Genomic DNA, 16,596 nt, shown 5'->3' on the forward strand with positions numbered 1-16,596 from the left:
CCCAACTAGTACCATACTACAGTGCACAAACTCTCAACATATCTTCCAAAATCTGGTTGATCCTTTCAGTTTGTCCATTAGTTTGTGGGTGGTAAGCAGAACTGAAATTCAATTTTGTCCCCAAAGATCTATGCACTTTCTGCTAGAATTGCGATGTAAACTGAGTGCCTCTATCTGACACAATTTTCTTGGGAACACCATGTAAGCACACAATCCTTTCCATGTACAACTCTGCTAACCTTGCACCTGTATAGGTAGTCTTGACAGGTAGAAAGTGAGCAACCTTGGTGAGTCGATCCACTATTACCCATATTGAATCATAACTCCTTTGAGTGTGGGGCAAACCTACGATGAAATTCATACCAACTTCTTCCCATTTCCATTCTGGAATCTTCATTGATTGTAGCAAGCCTACAGGTCTTTGATGCTCAGCTTTCACTCTTTGACAAGTGTCACACAAAGCCACATACTCTGCCATATCTCTCTTTAAACCATACCACCAATACTTCTCTTTAAGATCCAAATACATCTTGGTACTTCCAGGATGTATAGAATAAGCAGACTCATGGGCCTCTTGCAGAATTGCATCACGGATAGCCTTCACTTCAGGCACACATATCCTTTTTCCAAACCAAAGAGTACCATTCTCATCCATCCTGAATCCTAGTGCCTTTCCAAGCACTATATTCTCCACTATCTCCTTAAGTTTTTCATCCTCCAATTGACCTTTGCGTATCTCTTGTTCCAAGGTAGGCTCTATCACCAATTCCATTGCATTAGTGACAAGACTCAAGTTGAGATACTTAATTTCAGCACACAACTCTACGGACATAAATGTCATCTGAAGTTCATTGGCATAACTCTTCCTACTAAGTGCATCAGCTACGACATTTGCTTTTCCCGGGTGATCATGCACTTCCAAATCATAATCTTTGACCAATTCTAACCAACGTCGTTGTCTCAGATTTAGATCTGACTAGGTAAAGATATACTTCAAACTCTTGTGATCTGTATAGATATCACTCTTATGCCCAATTAGATAGTGTCTCCAGATTTTCAAGGCATGAACCACAACTGCTAATTCCAAGTCATGAGTAGGGTAGTTCAACTCATGCTTCCTCAATTGTCTAGATGCATATGCCACTCTTCCTTCTTGCATAAGAACACATCCAAGGCCCAAACGGGATGCATCACAATATATAGAGAAGTTCTTGCTTAAATCTGGCAAAATCAACACTGGAGCTGTAATCAATCTCTTCTTTAGCTCTACAAAGTTTGCCTGGCATTTATCAGACCATACAAATTTAGCATTCTTTTCCAATAGAGCTATCATAGGCTTAGCCAGCTTGGAAAAACCTTCAATGAACCTCCTGTAGTATCCAGCCAATCCCAAAAAGCTACGAATCTCACTTACATTGGTTGGTGGTTTCCAATTCAATACATCATGCACTTTACCGGGATCCACCGCTATTCCACCATTGGAGACAACATGACCCAGAAAAGAGACTTCCTTCAACCAAAACTCACACTTGCTCCACTTAGCATACAACTTATGTTCTCTAAGCTTTTTCAATACCAAACTTATATGTTCAGCATGTTCTTCTTCAGTCTTGGAGAATATCAGTATGTCATCTATGAATACCACCACAAATTTATCCAGAAACTCCATGAACACCTTATTCATCAGATACATAAAGTATGCATGTGCATTGGTCAATCCAAAAGACATAACGGTGTACTCATACAAGCTATACCGTGTAGTGAATGTTGTCTTGGGTATGTCTGAGTTTTGAATCTTAAGCTGATGATAACTTGAGCGGAGATCAATCTTGGAGAACACATAGGCTCCTCTCAACTGATCAAACAAATCATCAATCCTAGGCAAAGGGTATTTATTCTTGATGGTAACCTCATTAAGTGAATGGTAATCCATGCACATCCATTGACTACCATCCTTCTTATCCACAAAGATAACAGGTGCCCCCCATGGGGAAGAACTAGGGCGTATGAAACCTTTTTCTTGCAACTCTTTTAGTTGTTTCTTAAGTTCTTCTAACTCATTAACCCCCATTCTATATGGACGTTTAGCTATTGGTGCAGTTCCAGGTAATAATTCAATAATGAATTCAATGTCACGGTCAGGTGGCATACCTGGCAAGTCATCGGGGAAAACATCCGGGAACTCTTCCACAACACGATCTTATTTTTTGGCTTCACCATCTAGCTGGTTCACAGTGGCTGTTGGCTGAGCTTACACTACCACTTCTACATAGATTCTATCTCCATTGAGTGATGTCACAACAATAGATCTCTCCTGACACTAAATCACTACCCGGTGTTGTTTCATCCAATCCATTCCCAGAATGAGATCAATTCCCGCTATTCTTAACACAATAGGCTTCACTTTGAAGTCTACCCCCTTAAGGAAATGCTAGTTGAGGGACTCCAATATGAAGCTGGCATACTACCTCCCGGGGAATTTACTAATATGGGGTTTTTCATGGCACACAAAGGTATGCTATGCATTCTAACAAAAGCTTGGGAAATAAATGAATGCGAAGCATCTGAATCAAAAGTACTGTAGCAGAGATAGAGTTGACACTGAACGTACCCAACCTGACCTCAGACGTCTCCTGAGCTACATCAGATGACACATAGTTCACTTTCGCAGTGTGAGGTGGTCAGGCGTTGAACTTCTGATTGCCATTCTGGTTCTGAGGAGCTTGCTAGTTCTGCTTCTTAGGACATTGATGAGCATAGTGACCTACTTCTCCGCAGTGATAGCAGGCGTTGGGGTTATTGGGTGCACCACTCTTCATAGGAGCATTGTTGGGCACTCCCTGGCGTGTTGCCGGATTGCTGGTCTGTTGCGGGGGATGCTGATTTCCAAACTGTTGCTAGTACTGAGGGCGTTGCTGGAATTGGTTACGCTGAGGATACTGACCACGGTTTCCCTGGTGAGTTGGTCATTGATTCCTCTGCTGAAAACCCTGCTACGGATATGCACGCGGGCGGGTGTTGCTTCCAGAAGCTTGCCCTTGAAGCCTCCTTTTCTTAGCTTCCATCTCTTTGCGCTTGTCGTCAATCACAATAGCATGATTCACCAAAGACTAAAAGTTAGGGTAGGTGTTAGACATCAGCTGAAGTTGCAGTCCATCATAAAGTCCCTTGAGGAAACGGCGTTGCTTCTCCTTGTCATCCGCTACATCATTTGGAGCATAGCGTGATAGTTGAGCAAACTTGTCACGATACTCCACCACAGTCATGGATCCTTGCTTGAGGGACCTGAATTCTTCTTGCTTCAATTCCACTAGTCCATCAGGGATATGATATGACCAGAAGTTGTCCTTGAATTCCCGCCAGGTGATAGCAGGAGCATCATTAGGGCATCCAAACTAGAATGATTCCCACCAATCCTGAGCTGCTCCCTGGAGTTAACCAAAAGCATACAACACCTTCTCAAGATCGTTGCATTGTGCTATGTTCAGTTGTTTTTCCACAGCACGCAACCAATCGTCTGCCTCCAAGGGATCTGAGGCATGGGTGAACACAAGAGGGCGACCCTTCATGAATTCTCCACGCTTGTCTCTGACTTGAATAGGCGGTGGTCCTCTTGCAGGCTCGTTATCCAAGCGTTGCATCATGGCTTGCATCAGCTGCGCTTGCATTCCCATCAACTGTTCCATAGTCACTGGTGGCGGTGTTGGTGGATTAATGAGAGCATCATGACCATGACCATGGCCTCTGCCTCTTCCTCCTCTTGCGGCCATCTGCTTTCCAACAAATGCGCAAAATTTTAGAGATTTCCAAATTATAGATAGCTTATAAAAGATAAGAAATAATGCTGAGAATTTTCTGGACAAAATTTAAATATAGCAGTTCAGTAAATCTGTCATAACTCGAGTTTCAGAGATCCAATAGAGGTGTACCAAGAATGGTTGGAAAGCTTAGGAGATCAGCTACAACTTTTATTTAGATCACTTTTACAGATTCTGAAATACACATGGTCAAAAACAGAGCTAAACCGAATCTGTTCTGGAGTCCAGTCTGCGTAAAAACTTCAACTTGTGATAGCTAGAACTCACAAACCTGAACATATATTGATGTGATTCCAGAGATATTTGAAAGATACAGAAGTCTAGTTATCTCCACAAAAATTTCAGAATTTTTGGCAGCCCAGATTTCGAGATACGAGGTAAAGAACATAAGCTGCTCTAGAAAACAGCACAGCAGAGATAAGATAAAGCAAACCATCTGTATTAAGATATCTTCTAAACTTAAGGTTCCAATCTATGGAATTTGTGGACATGCCCACAAACTTCCAGCAATCAAACAAACTCCGAATCAACCAAGTTCACAATTAAAGACATCTGATCACTAAAGTTCACAAAGACACAACAAGACTAGATATGATACTCGAACTAACAACGTAGTAACTTTTAACAAGGAACCTAACACCTATGGGGCGGTGTCAATCATGGTGAACGACCGGCGTTTCTTCTTGTAAATCAGTGGCAGCCCAAGTTGAGCATGAAGTTCATCCACTTGCTTCTGGAGGCATCTCTCGGCCCTCTGCGATGCACGCAGCTCTCCCTTGACCTCTTCATCTACCCCCTGCATGACATGGACATACTGCACTGTTGCATCCAGAGTTGGATCAGTTTCTAGGGGTGCCAGGACCTGCCAGTTACCCTCATGGTCATTGCGAGGAAGGAACCTGAAACGATCCTCCTTCATGGCCTCAAAACGACAACCATGGTAGTAGATGTTGGCGTCCTACGCTGCATCTTCCATGCCATCCAACGCATGAGCCCGTCTGGCAGTGGCACGGTGGACAGTCTCCACCTCATGTCCATTCTTGATGTCGTTCCAGGCGGTGACCACTAGCTCTACCTTCCAAAAGGTGGCCTCCAAAGGATGCTGGTACTCCGCACAGTGATAGTTGATGGAGGCGTGCAGGTCGGGATAGTAGTCATCCATCACATGAGTGAGGAGGGTGTGGTAGTAGGTCGTCTTTGGGACTGGCTTGAAGTAGTACTTGCACTTCCAGCCTATCTCCTCATCCACCACAGGGACAGAGGTGGGGGACGGCGCTGACTCGTGGCCCTAGGCTATCAGCGACAGAGGCGCGGGGCAGCGGTTGAAGCTCGGTGCTGGGCTGCCGCGCAGGCTGGGCCGACGCGGTGTGTCAAGGAGGGGCCGAGCTGGGCTGGCGGAGGAAAAAAGGCCAGCGGGCCAAAATGAAGAAGGGAGGGGAGAGAAATGAAGAAACCTTTTTCTTTTTATTTTTAGAGTTTTTCAAAAGTATTTTCAAAAGGATTTGAATTCCTTTTTCAAATTTGGTCAAAACCAATCATCCCGAAAATGAATATGCAGCAGCATGTATGCATCAAGAGGTTACTAACCTTATAATTGATTTTAATTCCATAAAAATTATTAATTCCCTAGGTTCAATGCTCACAAAAATTGCTTAAATAAATCAATTTGACTATTTTTAGAAATGAAATTTTTTTAGGGTGTTACACAAGTGAACCTCGGTAAAAAATTATTGTGTTCATCATTTGATTCCGAGGTGATTGGTCTTCATTGTTATACACTCTTGTGATTGATTGGCTCCTTTATCTACATGGTGGTATAACCTTCTTGCCTATATTTTTACATTACCGTAAACTAGTTGACAAGCTCTTTAGTGTAGCTAGTTGTGAGAGCTTGCTAGTTTGGTTAGTGTGGCTCTTTAGCTAGCTTTTGAGAGCACACTAACATTGTGTAGTGTTGTAGGTATTGTGTGAATAGATACTATCTAAACTAGAATTGTGGTAGGTGGTTTACATTTTAGTAGGCTAGCGCAACACTTGCTTCGTCTCATAATTGTCTAACCATTTTGTTAAGTGTTGTTGTAGAAATTTTTATTAGGCTGTTCACCCCTCCTCTAGCCATTTGGACCTTTCAGACATCAATTATCTCATAGCTTCAGACAATATCGCAAAGCTACTAAAAACTGTAACCGTGCCCTCACCTCAAACATTGTCCAGATAAATGGATTACAATGAAAGAAATAGATATCGGAGATTTCTTCCTGCAAATATAAAATATTATCTTAGCCGCATCACGGAAATACCTATAAAGTAGAGTTTGCGAGCCTGTGCCGCCGCACACTCCGTGACTGTGTTAAATTCATAAACTTTGTTTTTTTGGATTAAATGTCACTTTAACATTGGTATTTAATTTTTACAGTATTGTTATCTTATCGTGCGATCCGTGTGTTTTTCGATGTTAGTAACAATTTTCACTAAAGATATGTAGTGTGAGCAAAATGCATGTGCTCGACAATTCTTCCACCAAAAAACAGTAAGGGAAAAATAGATAAGGAGCCACAACAAATAATTTTCTTTTGTCTGTTTTCTATTTAATGTCTAGTTGTTCAGATAAATACAATTTATTTGACTAGAATTAAAAAAAAGAAATATGTGTTTGCAATTACCATATAACAATTTATTTGCATTGTTCGTCTCATTAGTTTACCCTTTGCTTACTTTCAGAATGCACATACACAAATATGATCTCGTTTGTTCCCGCTTATAATTAGATTTTTGGTGAAAAAAACAAAATTCCATCAACAATTTTAATTATATTTCATTCTTCTAACCATTACTTCATAACTTTCGACTAGTACAATCGAAAATAAAAAAAATCTCACAATATGATGATTATAAATGAATTAATTATAAGCAGAAACAAACATGATCTATGAAAACTTGAAGTTGATTATACTAAGGTCATATTTGGCTCAACTTCTCACCAGTTTCACTGGTTGTTTGAAGCTATTTTGTGTTAAACGGGGTTTTTTACCAAACAACTTCAAGAAAAACTCCTGAAAATCTGCTCACATAGGTTTAAGGTGGAATGAAGTTAAAAAAATAGCAGTTTCTCTCCACTCCCTCCCTTCAGGCCCACGGTTCTAGGTACCCACTGCCCTTTTAGCTATAAAAAAATTACACCAATCTGCCACTCAAGTCCCACCTCTCTCTCTTCTGAGTTTACCCATCTCAGTTTTAGCCGTGAAACTGTTTGTGAAACTTAACAATATATAAATCGTGTACGTAATTTAATCGCTCCCTTGTACCGCGTGTGTCACGCACGCATCATGAAATAACTGCGAATAGCACTTTGACAAAGACATATATTAATCGGCAGGACCAGCATACAGAAAATGAACATACATTATTGCCGGGAGAACGGAAGACTAGGAGGTGAGTACTACTAGTAGATGACAGCGACCAACATCCGAAGGCACCCACTGATGATAAAAAAAGAAAAAGAAAAAGCAACCGAGATTCCCAGAAGCCGAGCATCGGAACTGAAAGGCATGCCGAACTGAAAAGTCCTGGCTTCATTCGCAACAGTCCAACACCGCCTCCCTTCCATGATTCCATCGCCGCCACTCCCTCGCGCACGCACCCAACAGGCAAGGGCCAGTTTGGTTGCAAAAAAATTTGACAAAACGCTACGGTAGTGTTTTCGTTGTTATTTAATGATTAGTGTCTAATCATAGTCTAATTAGACTTAAAAGATTTATATCGTGAATTTCGTCTAAACTGTATAATTAGTTTTATTTTTTATTTATATTTAATGCTTCGTGCATCGTCGATTCGATGTGACGGGGAATCTTGAAAAATTTGGTATTTTAGTTCGTGCGTGAGCTCTCCCCATCTCGGAATCTCGCCGCTCACTCCTCCCGCGTGCACGCGCCACTCCCCGCCGGCGCGCCGCGGCCGCCGCCTCCGCGACCGGCATCGTGGAGTGCCCGCGACCCCGGCCAGGTAAAGCATGATCCTCCCTCCTGCCTTGGGCGGCGCGCCTGCGCATTGCGGCCGTCGCCGCTCGCGGGCTGGCCTACATCCACCACTCCGGGCGCCGTGGCAGCGGCACACCCAAGCTGGCGCACGGCAACATCAAGAGCACCAACATCCTGCTGGACAGATTCGGCGTGGCTCGTCTCGCGGACTGCGGGCTGGCGCAGCTGGGATCGTCACCGGCCGCTGCGGCGGCTCGCTCCGCGGGGTACCGCGCACCCGAAGCGCCCCCACCGCCTCGTCCCTGGGCGTCGCACAAGGGCGACGTGTACGCGCTGGGCGTGGTGCTCCTGGAGCTCCTGACGGGTCGGTACCTCGGGAGCGAGCTCCCCAACGGCGGCGTGGTGGTGGAGCTGCCCCGGTGGGTGCAGTCCGTGGTGCGGGAGGAGTGGACGTCGGAGGTGTTCGACCTGGAGCTGATGAAGGACAAAGGCACCGAGGAGGAGATGGTGGCGATGCTGCAGCTGGCGCTGAGCTGCGCGGCGGCGGCGCCCGAGCAGCGGCCCAAGATCGTGTACGTGGTGAAGAAGATGATCGACGAGGTCCGCGCGTGCGGGGTGGAGGCGTCGGCGTCGGCGTTGCACGAGTCCTCCAGCGTCTCCGACTCGCCCGCCGTGTCGGAGGGCGGCGGCGGCGCGCTCAGCCAGTGAGGGCGCGCCGCGCGCGGGGGGCGACCTGGTGTTGGTGGTCCTTCGGAATTGCCTTGTGATGAGTGCCTTGGTAGGCAGGATTCGAGCGGGGTAGCTGCCTGCGGTGCGGTGCTTGTGGTTGTGGCGTTCTGCTAGCTGCTTCTGACTTCTCTCACCTCCTTCGTTCTCGTTGCCTCCCTTTTTTGTGCGCTCTGTTGGTTCGTGTCCAGGGCGTCAGTTTCCGCCGTTCTAGTCAGTATGTGGCGGCGGCGCCACCATCGGGCTTTATCGGGTAATTAACTCGTGGGAAGGCACAAGGTTCAGACGATTTGGGCGCTGTTTGGAGCCTTTGGTTTCTGTTGATTCTGTTCTTCGTGGGTCTCAAAATTTTTTTTATTGTCTGCGTTTTTCTTGGGAGATTCCTTGGTGCTGTCTCGGTTTCGTGCTACTAGTTGTACTGCGATTGAATGCGACTGTTTTAATTAGATTTGGTTGGTCAGGAAGGCCACACGGCCCGATAAATAAATCACAACACAAATTATGGCCCAAGTCCCTGGTGAAGAAGGAACATCCCCAGGAGCCAGCAACTTCTGCTGTCTTGTTCGTGTACTGATAATCTGATATGGTTCCTGGGATCAAGCCAGAAAATTCTCTTCTGCTGCAGTGCTTGTACTACTACCCTTGTTGATATAGTTCTCTATTTCACTATTTTGGCAACTTGTGAGAACATAGTTGATGGGTAATACGATTGAAGTTCTTTCTTTGACCTGTATGCTTGTAAAGCTGTTTCTGTGGTTGCTATTTTGCAAATATTAATGCATTTGCAGTGATTGGCATTACTCTATTTGATCTCTATCCCTACCTCTGTGTTATTTGTGGAGGACGTTATGGAATCTAACATTGATGACTCTCAACCAAGGCTAACTGTGGTATTGATCTAGCGTTGACCTTTTTTTTGTCCAGGATGTGCACTGAAATACATTGCCGCTTTGGCTATTGATCTTTCCCTTCTGTGCTACTCGAAGGAAGGCTATCAAATTTAAAATCACTAACAACAGCTACAATTTCATTTTGTCCAAATGTGCTTTCAGCTGTCTTTCTGTCTTCCAAATTTGTACACTCATAGTTAGCCGTAAATTTTATAGGAGCTAATGTAATTAAAATGGTCCATAATATATTAACTGTCTAATTAACCTGCTAATGCTGGTTACCAAAGGATTTTATTTTAAGGTCTTTGTCAACAAAAAGGAAACTCTTGCAGCTTTGACAGATTTTGTCCTTCATTTCCTCTGGTTCCTTCATTAAACCAAATCAAGAGACAGAAATGCAATATAAACTCCCTTCCTTCCCCTTCCTTGTTTGCATGTCATGTTGCAATGTTACATATGTAAGCAGCAGGAATGTTGGACATCAGAACTAGAGTGCTTCTTTTTCATAAAGATACTCTGAAACTAGACAGATACTTGTCAATTTCATTGGGTTTACTTCCAGCAGCGCACTGTTGTTTAATTTTTAGGCAAAGTTCTATAGTGTAGGGGGGGCTGAGACTTAAGATCGAGCAGCAGTGTTGTTCAGTCCCCCCTAAAATATTTCCTGGATCCGCCGCTGCTGCCAAACATGCTCTACAACACGAAGCAAAACCAGTAACTGGATGTCTGAAACTCTGAATAACTTGTGGACTTTCATTTTTTTTTATGACCTGCCTCTATGATCACATCTTTGATGTCAGCTATGAAAATGGCACGTCCTCTGAAATTGTATTCTTTAATTAGTTTAGCACTTGTAGCTCTATGCCACCCTGTGTGTTAGTACTTAGTAGACCAGTAAACAGTATGCATTGTTTGTCTTCTAAAATGTTTTTTCACGTCCAGGTGTATGGTGCACCGTCACATTCACACCATTGAATCAGTAGTATCTCATCAGTCATGGCCCTTGAGAGCAGACTAGATGCACAATCCGTGCTAGTCTGGGAGTACCATAAAATTTGGCATATATACTTCGGGCTTAAGCATTATAAACCAAAATATGATTAATGGTCTCCCAGTCAGTTTAGTTTGTCTTTGTGCTCTTTTTGTAATGACCAACAAAAAACATCCTAATGTTCTGTTGGAGGCATAGCCATATTTTTAAAGATCTGTTCCAGCCTTCCAGAACCAGAACAAACTAGCTATTTGGCTTCAGGAGTTGGCTTGGTCCAAAACAGTTGAAACTAGATTGCCACTTTAATTGACTTCTTTTGTAAAGCTGAGGAAAAACTGTGGAACATCTTTTTTCCCTGGAGCTCATGTTGATACATTGTTTTTAGTCATTACAGTAGATATGTTGAAAAAATTATGCTGAGATTGTATTGCTGTGTGATTCTTTTGCAGCTGCTAACTTGACTATTTTCTTTGTGCATATAAAATTTAAAATGCTGGCAATGGAATCCATGTTTTCTTCATCTTGATCCTACTGATATGTTTTACCCCTAGCTCTGCTTTGACTGGATATAATGATATAAATACCTTGTTGTACGTGAGGGAAGCTGAAGGGAAAGGATTTCTCCGTGACTGGTCTGATTCAGCAAAAAAAAAAAAAAAAAAAAAAAAAAAAAAAAAACCATGCAGTTGGTCAGGTATAACTTGTGTGGAGCATAATGTTATGTCAAGCATAATGTTATGTCAAGCATAATGTTATGTCAATAGACTTGTCTCTGTGCCAATTTATGCCCCATTGCTGTTATGCTTCAGGTCATTCCAATCACTTGTTCATCTCAACTTTAGTGGTTGCGGGTTTTTTGGTGAGCTTCCAGATGCCTTGGGAACTTGCACAATCTTGAGTACCTTGATTTGAGCCATAACCAGCTTACAGGGGTCCTTCCTGTTTCATTGTATGGACTGAAGACAATGAAAGAAATGATGGTTGACAATAATTTATTTTCAGGTCAATTGAGCCCTGCTATTGCACAGCTTAAGTACCTCAACAAGCTCTCTGTATCCATGAATTCCGTCTCTGGTGCCCTTCCTCCAGAGCTGGGCAGTCTACAGAATCTGGAGTTCCTGGACCTTCACATGAACGCACTCAATGGGTTAATGCCAGCAGCTCTGGGTAATCTGTCTCGGCTCTTGCACCTTCATACAAGCCGGAGCAATATCTGTGGCTCAATATTTCCAGGAATAACTGCAATGGCAAACCTAGATACAGTTGATCTCACTTCAAATGCTTTGGTGGGGCCACTACCTAGGGAGATTGGTCAGCTACAGAATGTTCAATTGTTAATATTGGGACATAATGGTTTCAAGGGAAGCATTCCCGAAGAAATCAGTAAACTAAAGCTGCTGGAAGAGCTTGAGCTCCCTGGATTTCACAGTCATCCCTCGGACAGTTGGTGGTTTCAGAAGTTTGAAAAAGCTTGATATTTTAGGGAATAATTTCAATACTGCGCTCCCGGCATCTATTGGCAAGCTGGGAAATCTGACTCATCTATACACAAGGGCTCTGGGCTCACTGGGAATATTCTGAGAGAACTTGGTAAGTGCAAGAAGTGTTTGTTGATTTGTCTGCTAACTCCTTTCCTGGCTCTATACCTGAAGAACTCGCAGGTATAGAACCCATTGCCACATTAAATGCGGAGGCAACAATCGATCTGGTCACATTCCAGAGTGGATCCAGAATTGGGTGATTCTTCGTTCCATGTATCTGGTGCAGAACAGGTTTTATGGACCCCTCCCAGTACTGCCATTGCAGCATCTAGTTATTTTTTCTGCAGAAACCAACAAGCTATCTGGTTCTATTCCTGTTGGGATTTGTCAGGTCAAATCGCTGCAGCACTCATACTGCACAACAACAATCTGACTGGAAAATATCATGGAGGCATTTCAAGGGTGCAAGAACCTTACGGAACTTAACCTGGAAGGAGACCATCTTCATGGTGAGTACCACATTACTTGTCTGAGCTACCACTAGTAACAGTGGAATTGTCCCAAAACAACTTCACTGGAAAGCTGCCACAGAAATTGTGGGAATCATCAACTATTCTGTAGATCACACTCAACGATCAGCTAACTGGCCCTATACCTGAAAGCATCGGTAGGTTCTCCAGGTTGCAGAGGCTACGGATTGATAACTACCTAGAAGGGCCTATCCCACAGTCAATCAGCACTTGAAGGAATCTGACAAATCTCTCTCTATGGGGCAATAGGCTGTTTGGGAACATTCCACTAGAGTCTAGAGCTCTACCGCTGCAGAAACCTGTAACTCTGAATCTGAGCTCTAACAATTTGTCTGGCCACATCGGCACATCCCACGTGCCGTATCTCACTTGACATATTTCAACAGCTTGAATTTGTCTATTAACCAGCTGTCCGGTGCTATACCTGCTGAGATCTGTGTCGGATTTGGGAATGCAGATCACACTCAGGCCTTGTTTAGTTCGCTAAATTTTTTAGGAAATGGTACTGTAGCACTTTCGTTGTTATTTGGCAATTAGTGTTCAATCATAGTCTAATTAGGCTTAAAAGATTCGTCTCGTGAATTTCGTCTAAACTGTGTAATTAGTTTTATTTTTTATTTATATTTAATGCTTCATGCATGCATCAAAGATTCGATGTGACGGGGAATCTTGAAAAATTTTGCAAAATGGAAGGGAACTAAACAGCACCTCAGTTTATTCAGCATTATGGCTTTGCTTGATCTTTCATAGAACAGATTGACCAATCATATCCCAAGAGCGATCAAGAATTGTGCCATGGTTACAGACCTAAACCTGCAAGGAAATATGCTGAGTGGCACCATTCCACCAAAGCTTTGGCGAACTTCGAAATGTTACAGCCATCTATCTTTCTTTTAACACATTAGTTGACCTGATGCTTCGTTGGTCTGCACTGTTGGTACAACTGCAAGTCCTTTTTCTCTCTAATAATCACTTAGGTGGCTCTATTCCTGCTAAGATAGGGCAAATACTTCCCAAAACTGAAAAACTAGACTTATCCAGTAACGCACTTACTGGGACAGTATCCAAGGCTTTACTCTGCATCAATTACTTAACCTACTATCTGGATGTTAGTAATAACAGCCTCTCTGGACAAATCCCATTCTCTTGTCGTAATGAAAAAGAGTCGTTGAGCTCACTGGTATTATTCAATGGGAGCAGTAACCATTTTTCAGGGAACCTACCACGAAAGGAATGACTTCCATGGTCCCACTCCTTGTGGTGTCTGCAATATATTTGACCTTGCATTTGCCGACTTCTCTGGTAATCACATTGGCATGTGCAGCTTTGTGGGTTGTGCTGCAGAAGGCTTTTGCACTGGAAATGGTTTTGATCGTAGGGAACTTAATTCATCTGATCGAGTTCTAAGAGCAGCAACCAGCAATCATTTGTGTCAGTATACTCGCTGTCATCATTGTTTTAGTTATTCTGATGGTTTTATCTGAGACGGAAGCTATTGAGAAGCAGACCCTTGAGTACTGTACCTGTCAGCAAGGCCAAGGCTACCATAGAGCCAACCTCAAGTGATGAACTTCTAGGGCCCTGTTTGACATCTTGGAAATATTTTACAGCTGTAAACAAGTTGCAGATATTTTCTGGTGCACAACACGACCACTGGAATTTCTGTTGCCTGTAAAATTTTGTTTGGGTATTCACAACAAGACACTAGTGGCTGCTTGCCTGATGAAGCAATATGGAGGAACACAAGATGAGTAGAAACGAGAGAATAGAAAACAATGTACATGAAGGAACACAAGCTGTAGCCAAAGACCGCAAGCATGACACCAATTTGATGAAGCAGCTGCTTGCCTGCCCCCTTGTCCGTCGCACTTGTTCAGCGGCGGGTGCGGGTGGCGGCGAGTTTGCTGCACGAGGGAGGCTTTGGCGGCTGTGGGTGGCACCTTGGTGGTGGCAGCACGTAGGGCAACATCAAGGTCACCAGCTAGTCCAATTATCATTCCCTGCCATCTCCCGATGAGGTCACCGTGCCGCCACCCCTCGACCTCGAGTCGTCCCATCGAGCGAATCGATGCTCGCGAGTCGCGACTCATGAGAGAGTGAGCCTGACCTTTCTTGTTTTTTTCTCCAGAGCAGATTTTTATTTTCCGGTCGGACTGGGCCAAACCAGGTGCGAATAATATTTGTTTATAATCCATCCAAACAGTTATTTTGAATCTAGGTTGGAAATAATGCAGGTAGATATTTTACACTTGTTTTGTAGGATTAAAACTAGGCTTCCAAACAGCCCCCAGCAGGGAAGAAGTTTCGGGAACCATTGAGTATTAATCTTGTAACATTATGAATATTCACTGAGGGTCACTGCAGATGATATTCTGAAAGCCATTGACAATTTCAGTAAGGTGCACATTATAGGTGATGATGGTTGGTGGCTTTGGCACTGTCTACAGAGCAGCACTTCCTGACATGGTGGCCGGCCATCAGTTCCAAGGTGATCGTGAATTCCTATCCAAAATGGAAACAATTGGAATGGTGAAATTTCCTAACCTTGTTCCTCTACTTGGCTATTGTGTTTGTGGTGATGAATGGTTCCTGATATATGAGTAATGGAGAATGGGAGTCTTGAGATGTGGCTTAGGAACTGGGCTGATGCCATCGAAGCACTTGGATGGCCAGAATGCATGAAGATTTGTCTTGGTTCTGCCCGTGGGCTTTCATTCCTGCATGATGGCTTCGTGCCTCATATCATCCACCGTGACATGAAGTCCAGTAACATTCTATTGGATGAGAGCTTTGATCCAAGGGTCTGTGATTTTGGCCTTGCAAGGATAATCAGTGCGAGACTCATCTCATGTCAGCACTGACATCGCTGGTACATTTGGCTAGATACCTCCATAGTATGGCCTGACAATGACTTCCTCTACAAAAGGTGGCGTCTACAGCTTCGGTGTTGTCATGCTTGAGCTGCTCACTGGATAGTCACCTTCAGGGCAAGAGGATGAGGAAGGGAAAGGTGGTGGAAACCTTGTTGGCTGGGTGTGATGGATGATGGCTCATGGTAAGGAGAATGAGCTGTTTGATCCTTGTTTGCCAGTCTCAAGTGTGTGGCGGGAACAGATGCATGGCCTGTAGGGCTGTGGGCTTGCCATTGCCCAAGACTGCACTGTGAATGATCCGTGGAAGAGGTCAACCATGCTGGAGGTGAAGGGCCTCAAGATAGCCGAGACAATAGAATGTGGACCTCTGGTGGTGACAGTCACTAGGGACATGTAATGCTGACGGCATCAATGCTGATGGAACTGGGTGATTAGCGAATGTTGTTCTTGTTATTGACATAATAATGTAGGCTCTGGTTAGTGGTGACTGTAATGAGAGAAACTAATGCTGCTCATGTTCAGGCTGTAGTTATAGATGAAACTTTTCATCTGGACCCAAGTACTTGATTATTTTCGTGTTCAGGGAGTGTTTAAGCTCATAAGGTGCAGTGAGTGAAGTTTTTCATTTTCTTGTATCAAAGTACTTGATAGAATTGCCCTTACTAGATTCATCCTTATTTCTGTTAGATCCAGCTTTTGCCATTTTGCATTTTACTTTGTTGTCAATTGTGCTGCTGCTTTAACTGAAAATACTTGTTGTATACTCGAGTCATGGTCCTTTCCCCAGATTCATCTCATGCCAGTCTGGCCTGATTTCTCAGGTATTGTTTCTGCCTTACTGGTGCTACTACCGTGTAGGAATTCTTGTGCAATTGAAAGATCGGTGAGAGTTGTTCTTGCTATTGATGTAGGCTACTTTTAGCTGTAGAATGAACTGTCTAGTGACTGTAATGAGAGAAACTAATGTTGCTCATCTTCAGGCTGTAGTTAGTGATATAACTGTTTTATCTGATCCAACCAAGTACTTCTTTTTCTAGCAGTCATGTAGTAGGGAATGTTTTACAATTTCATCAGATGAATTTTTTTTTCTTTATTCCTGTGTTTAGTACTTAAGAGAATTGGCAGTCCTATATATATTCATTTTTATTTTTGTTAGATTAAACCCAGCTCATCTGCTATTGCGTTCTAGTATTTAGTTGTCGTCAGTGCCACTGCTATTACTACTGCTTCTTGTTCTATGCTCGAGTACTTCAGAGAATGGCTTGCAAAGTTGCAATAATCGCATGGTCCTTTACCCAGATTTAGCCTGT

The 16,596-nt window shown here is 43.5% G+C and overlaps 1 protein-coding gene and 3 pseudogenes across 1 annotated transcript; all 4 read left to right on the forward strand.

Moving 5' to 3' along the window:
- Positions 1-7,831: 7,831 nt before the first annotated feature.
- LOC136523858 (probable leucine-rich repeat receptor-like protein kinase At1g68400) lies at positions 7,832-9,207 on the forward strand (the record flags this gene model as incomplete). Its single annotated transcript, XM_066517398.1, has 1 exon — positions 7,832-9,207. A coding segment is annotated over one exon (672 nt), but the record flags the coding sequence as incomplete, so codon positions are not given.
- Positions 9,208-11,082: 1,875 nt separating this feature from the next.
- LOC136524565 (leucine-rich repeat receptor protein kinase MSP1-like) lies at positions 11,083-13,395 on the forward strand (annotated as a pseudogene).
- Positions 13,140-14,832, forward strand: LOC136524566 (leucine-rich repeat receptor protein kinase MSP1-like; annotated as a pseudogene).
- LOC136524567 (leucine-rich repeat receptor protein kinase MSP1-like) lies at positions 14,146-15,935 on the forward strand (annotated as a pseudogene).
- The last annotated feature ends 661 nt before the right edge of the window (positions 15,936-16,596 follow it).

Source organism: Miscanthus floridulus, chromosome 18 (genome assembly GCF_019320115.1).
Source record: "Miscanthus floridulus cultivar M001 chromosome 18, ASM1932011v1, whole genome shotgun sequence".
Classification (NCBI taxonomy): Eukaryota; Viridiplantae; Streptophyta; class Magnoliopsida; order Poales; family Poaceae; genus Miscanthus; species Miscanthus floridulus.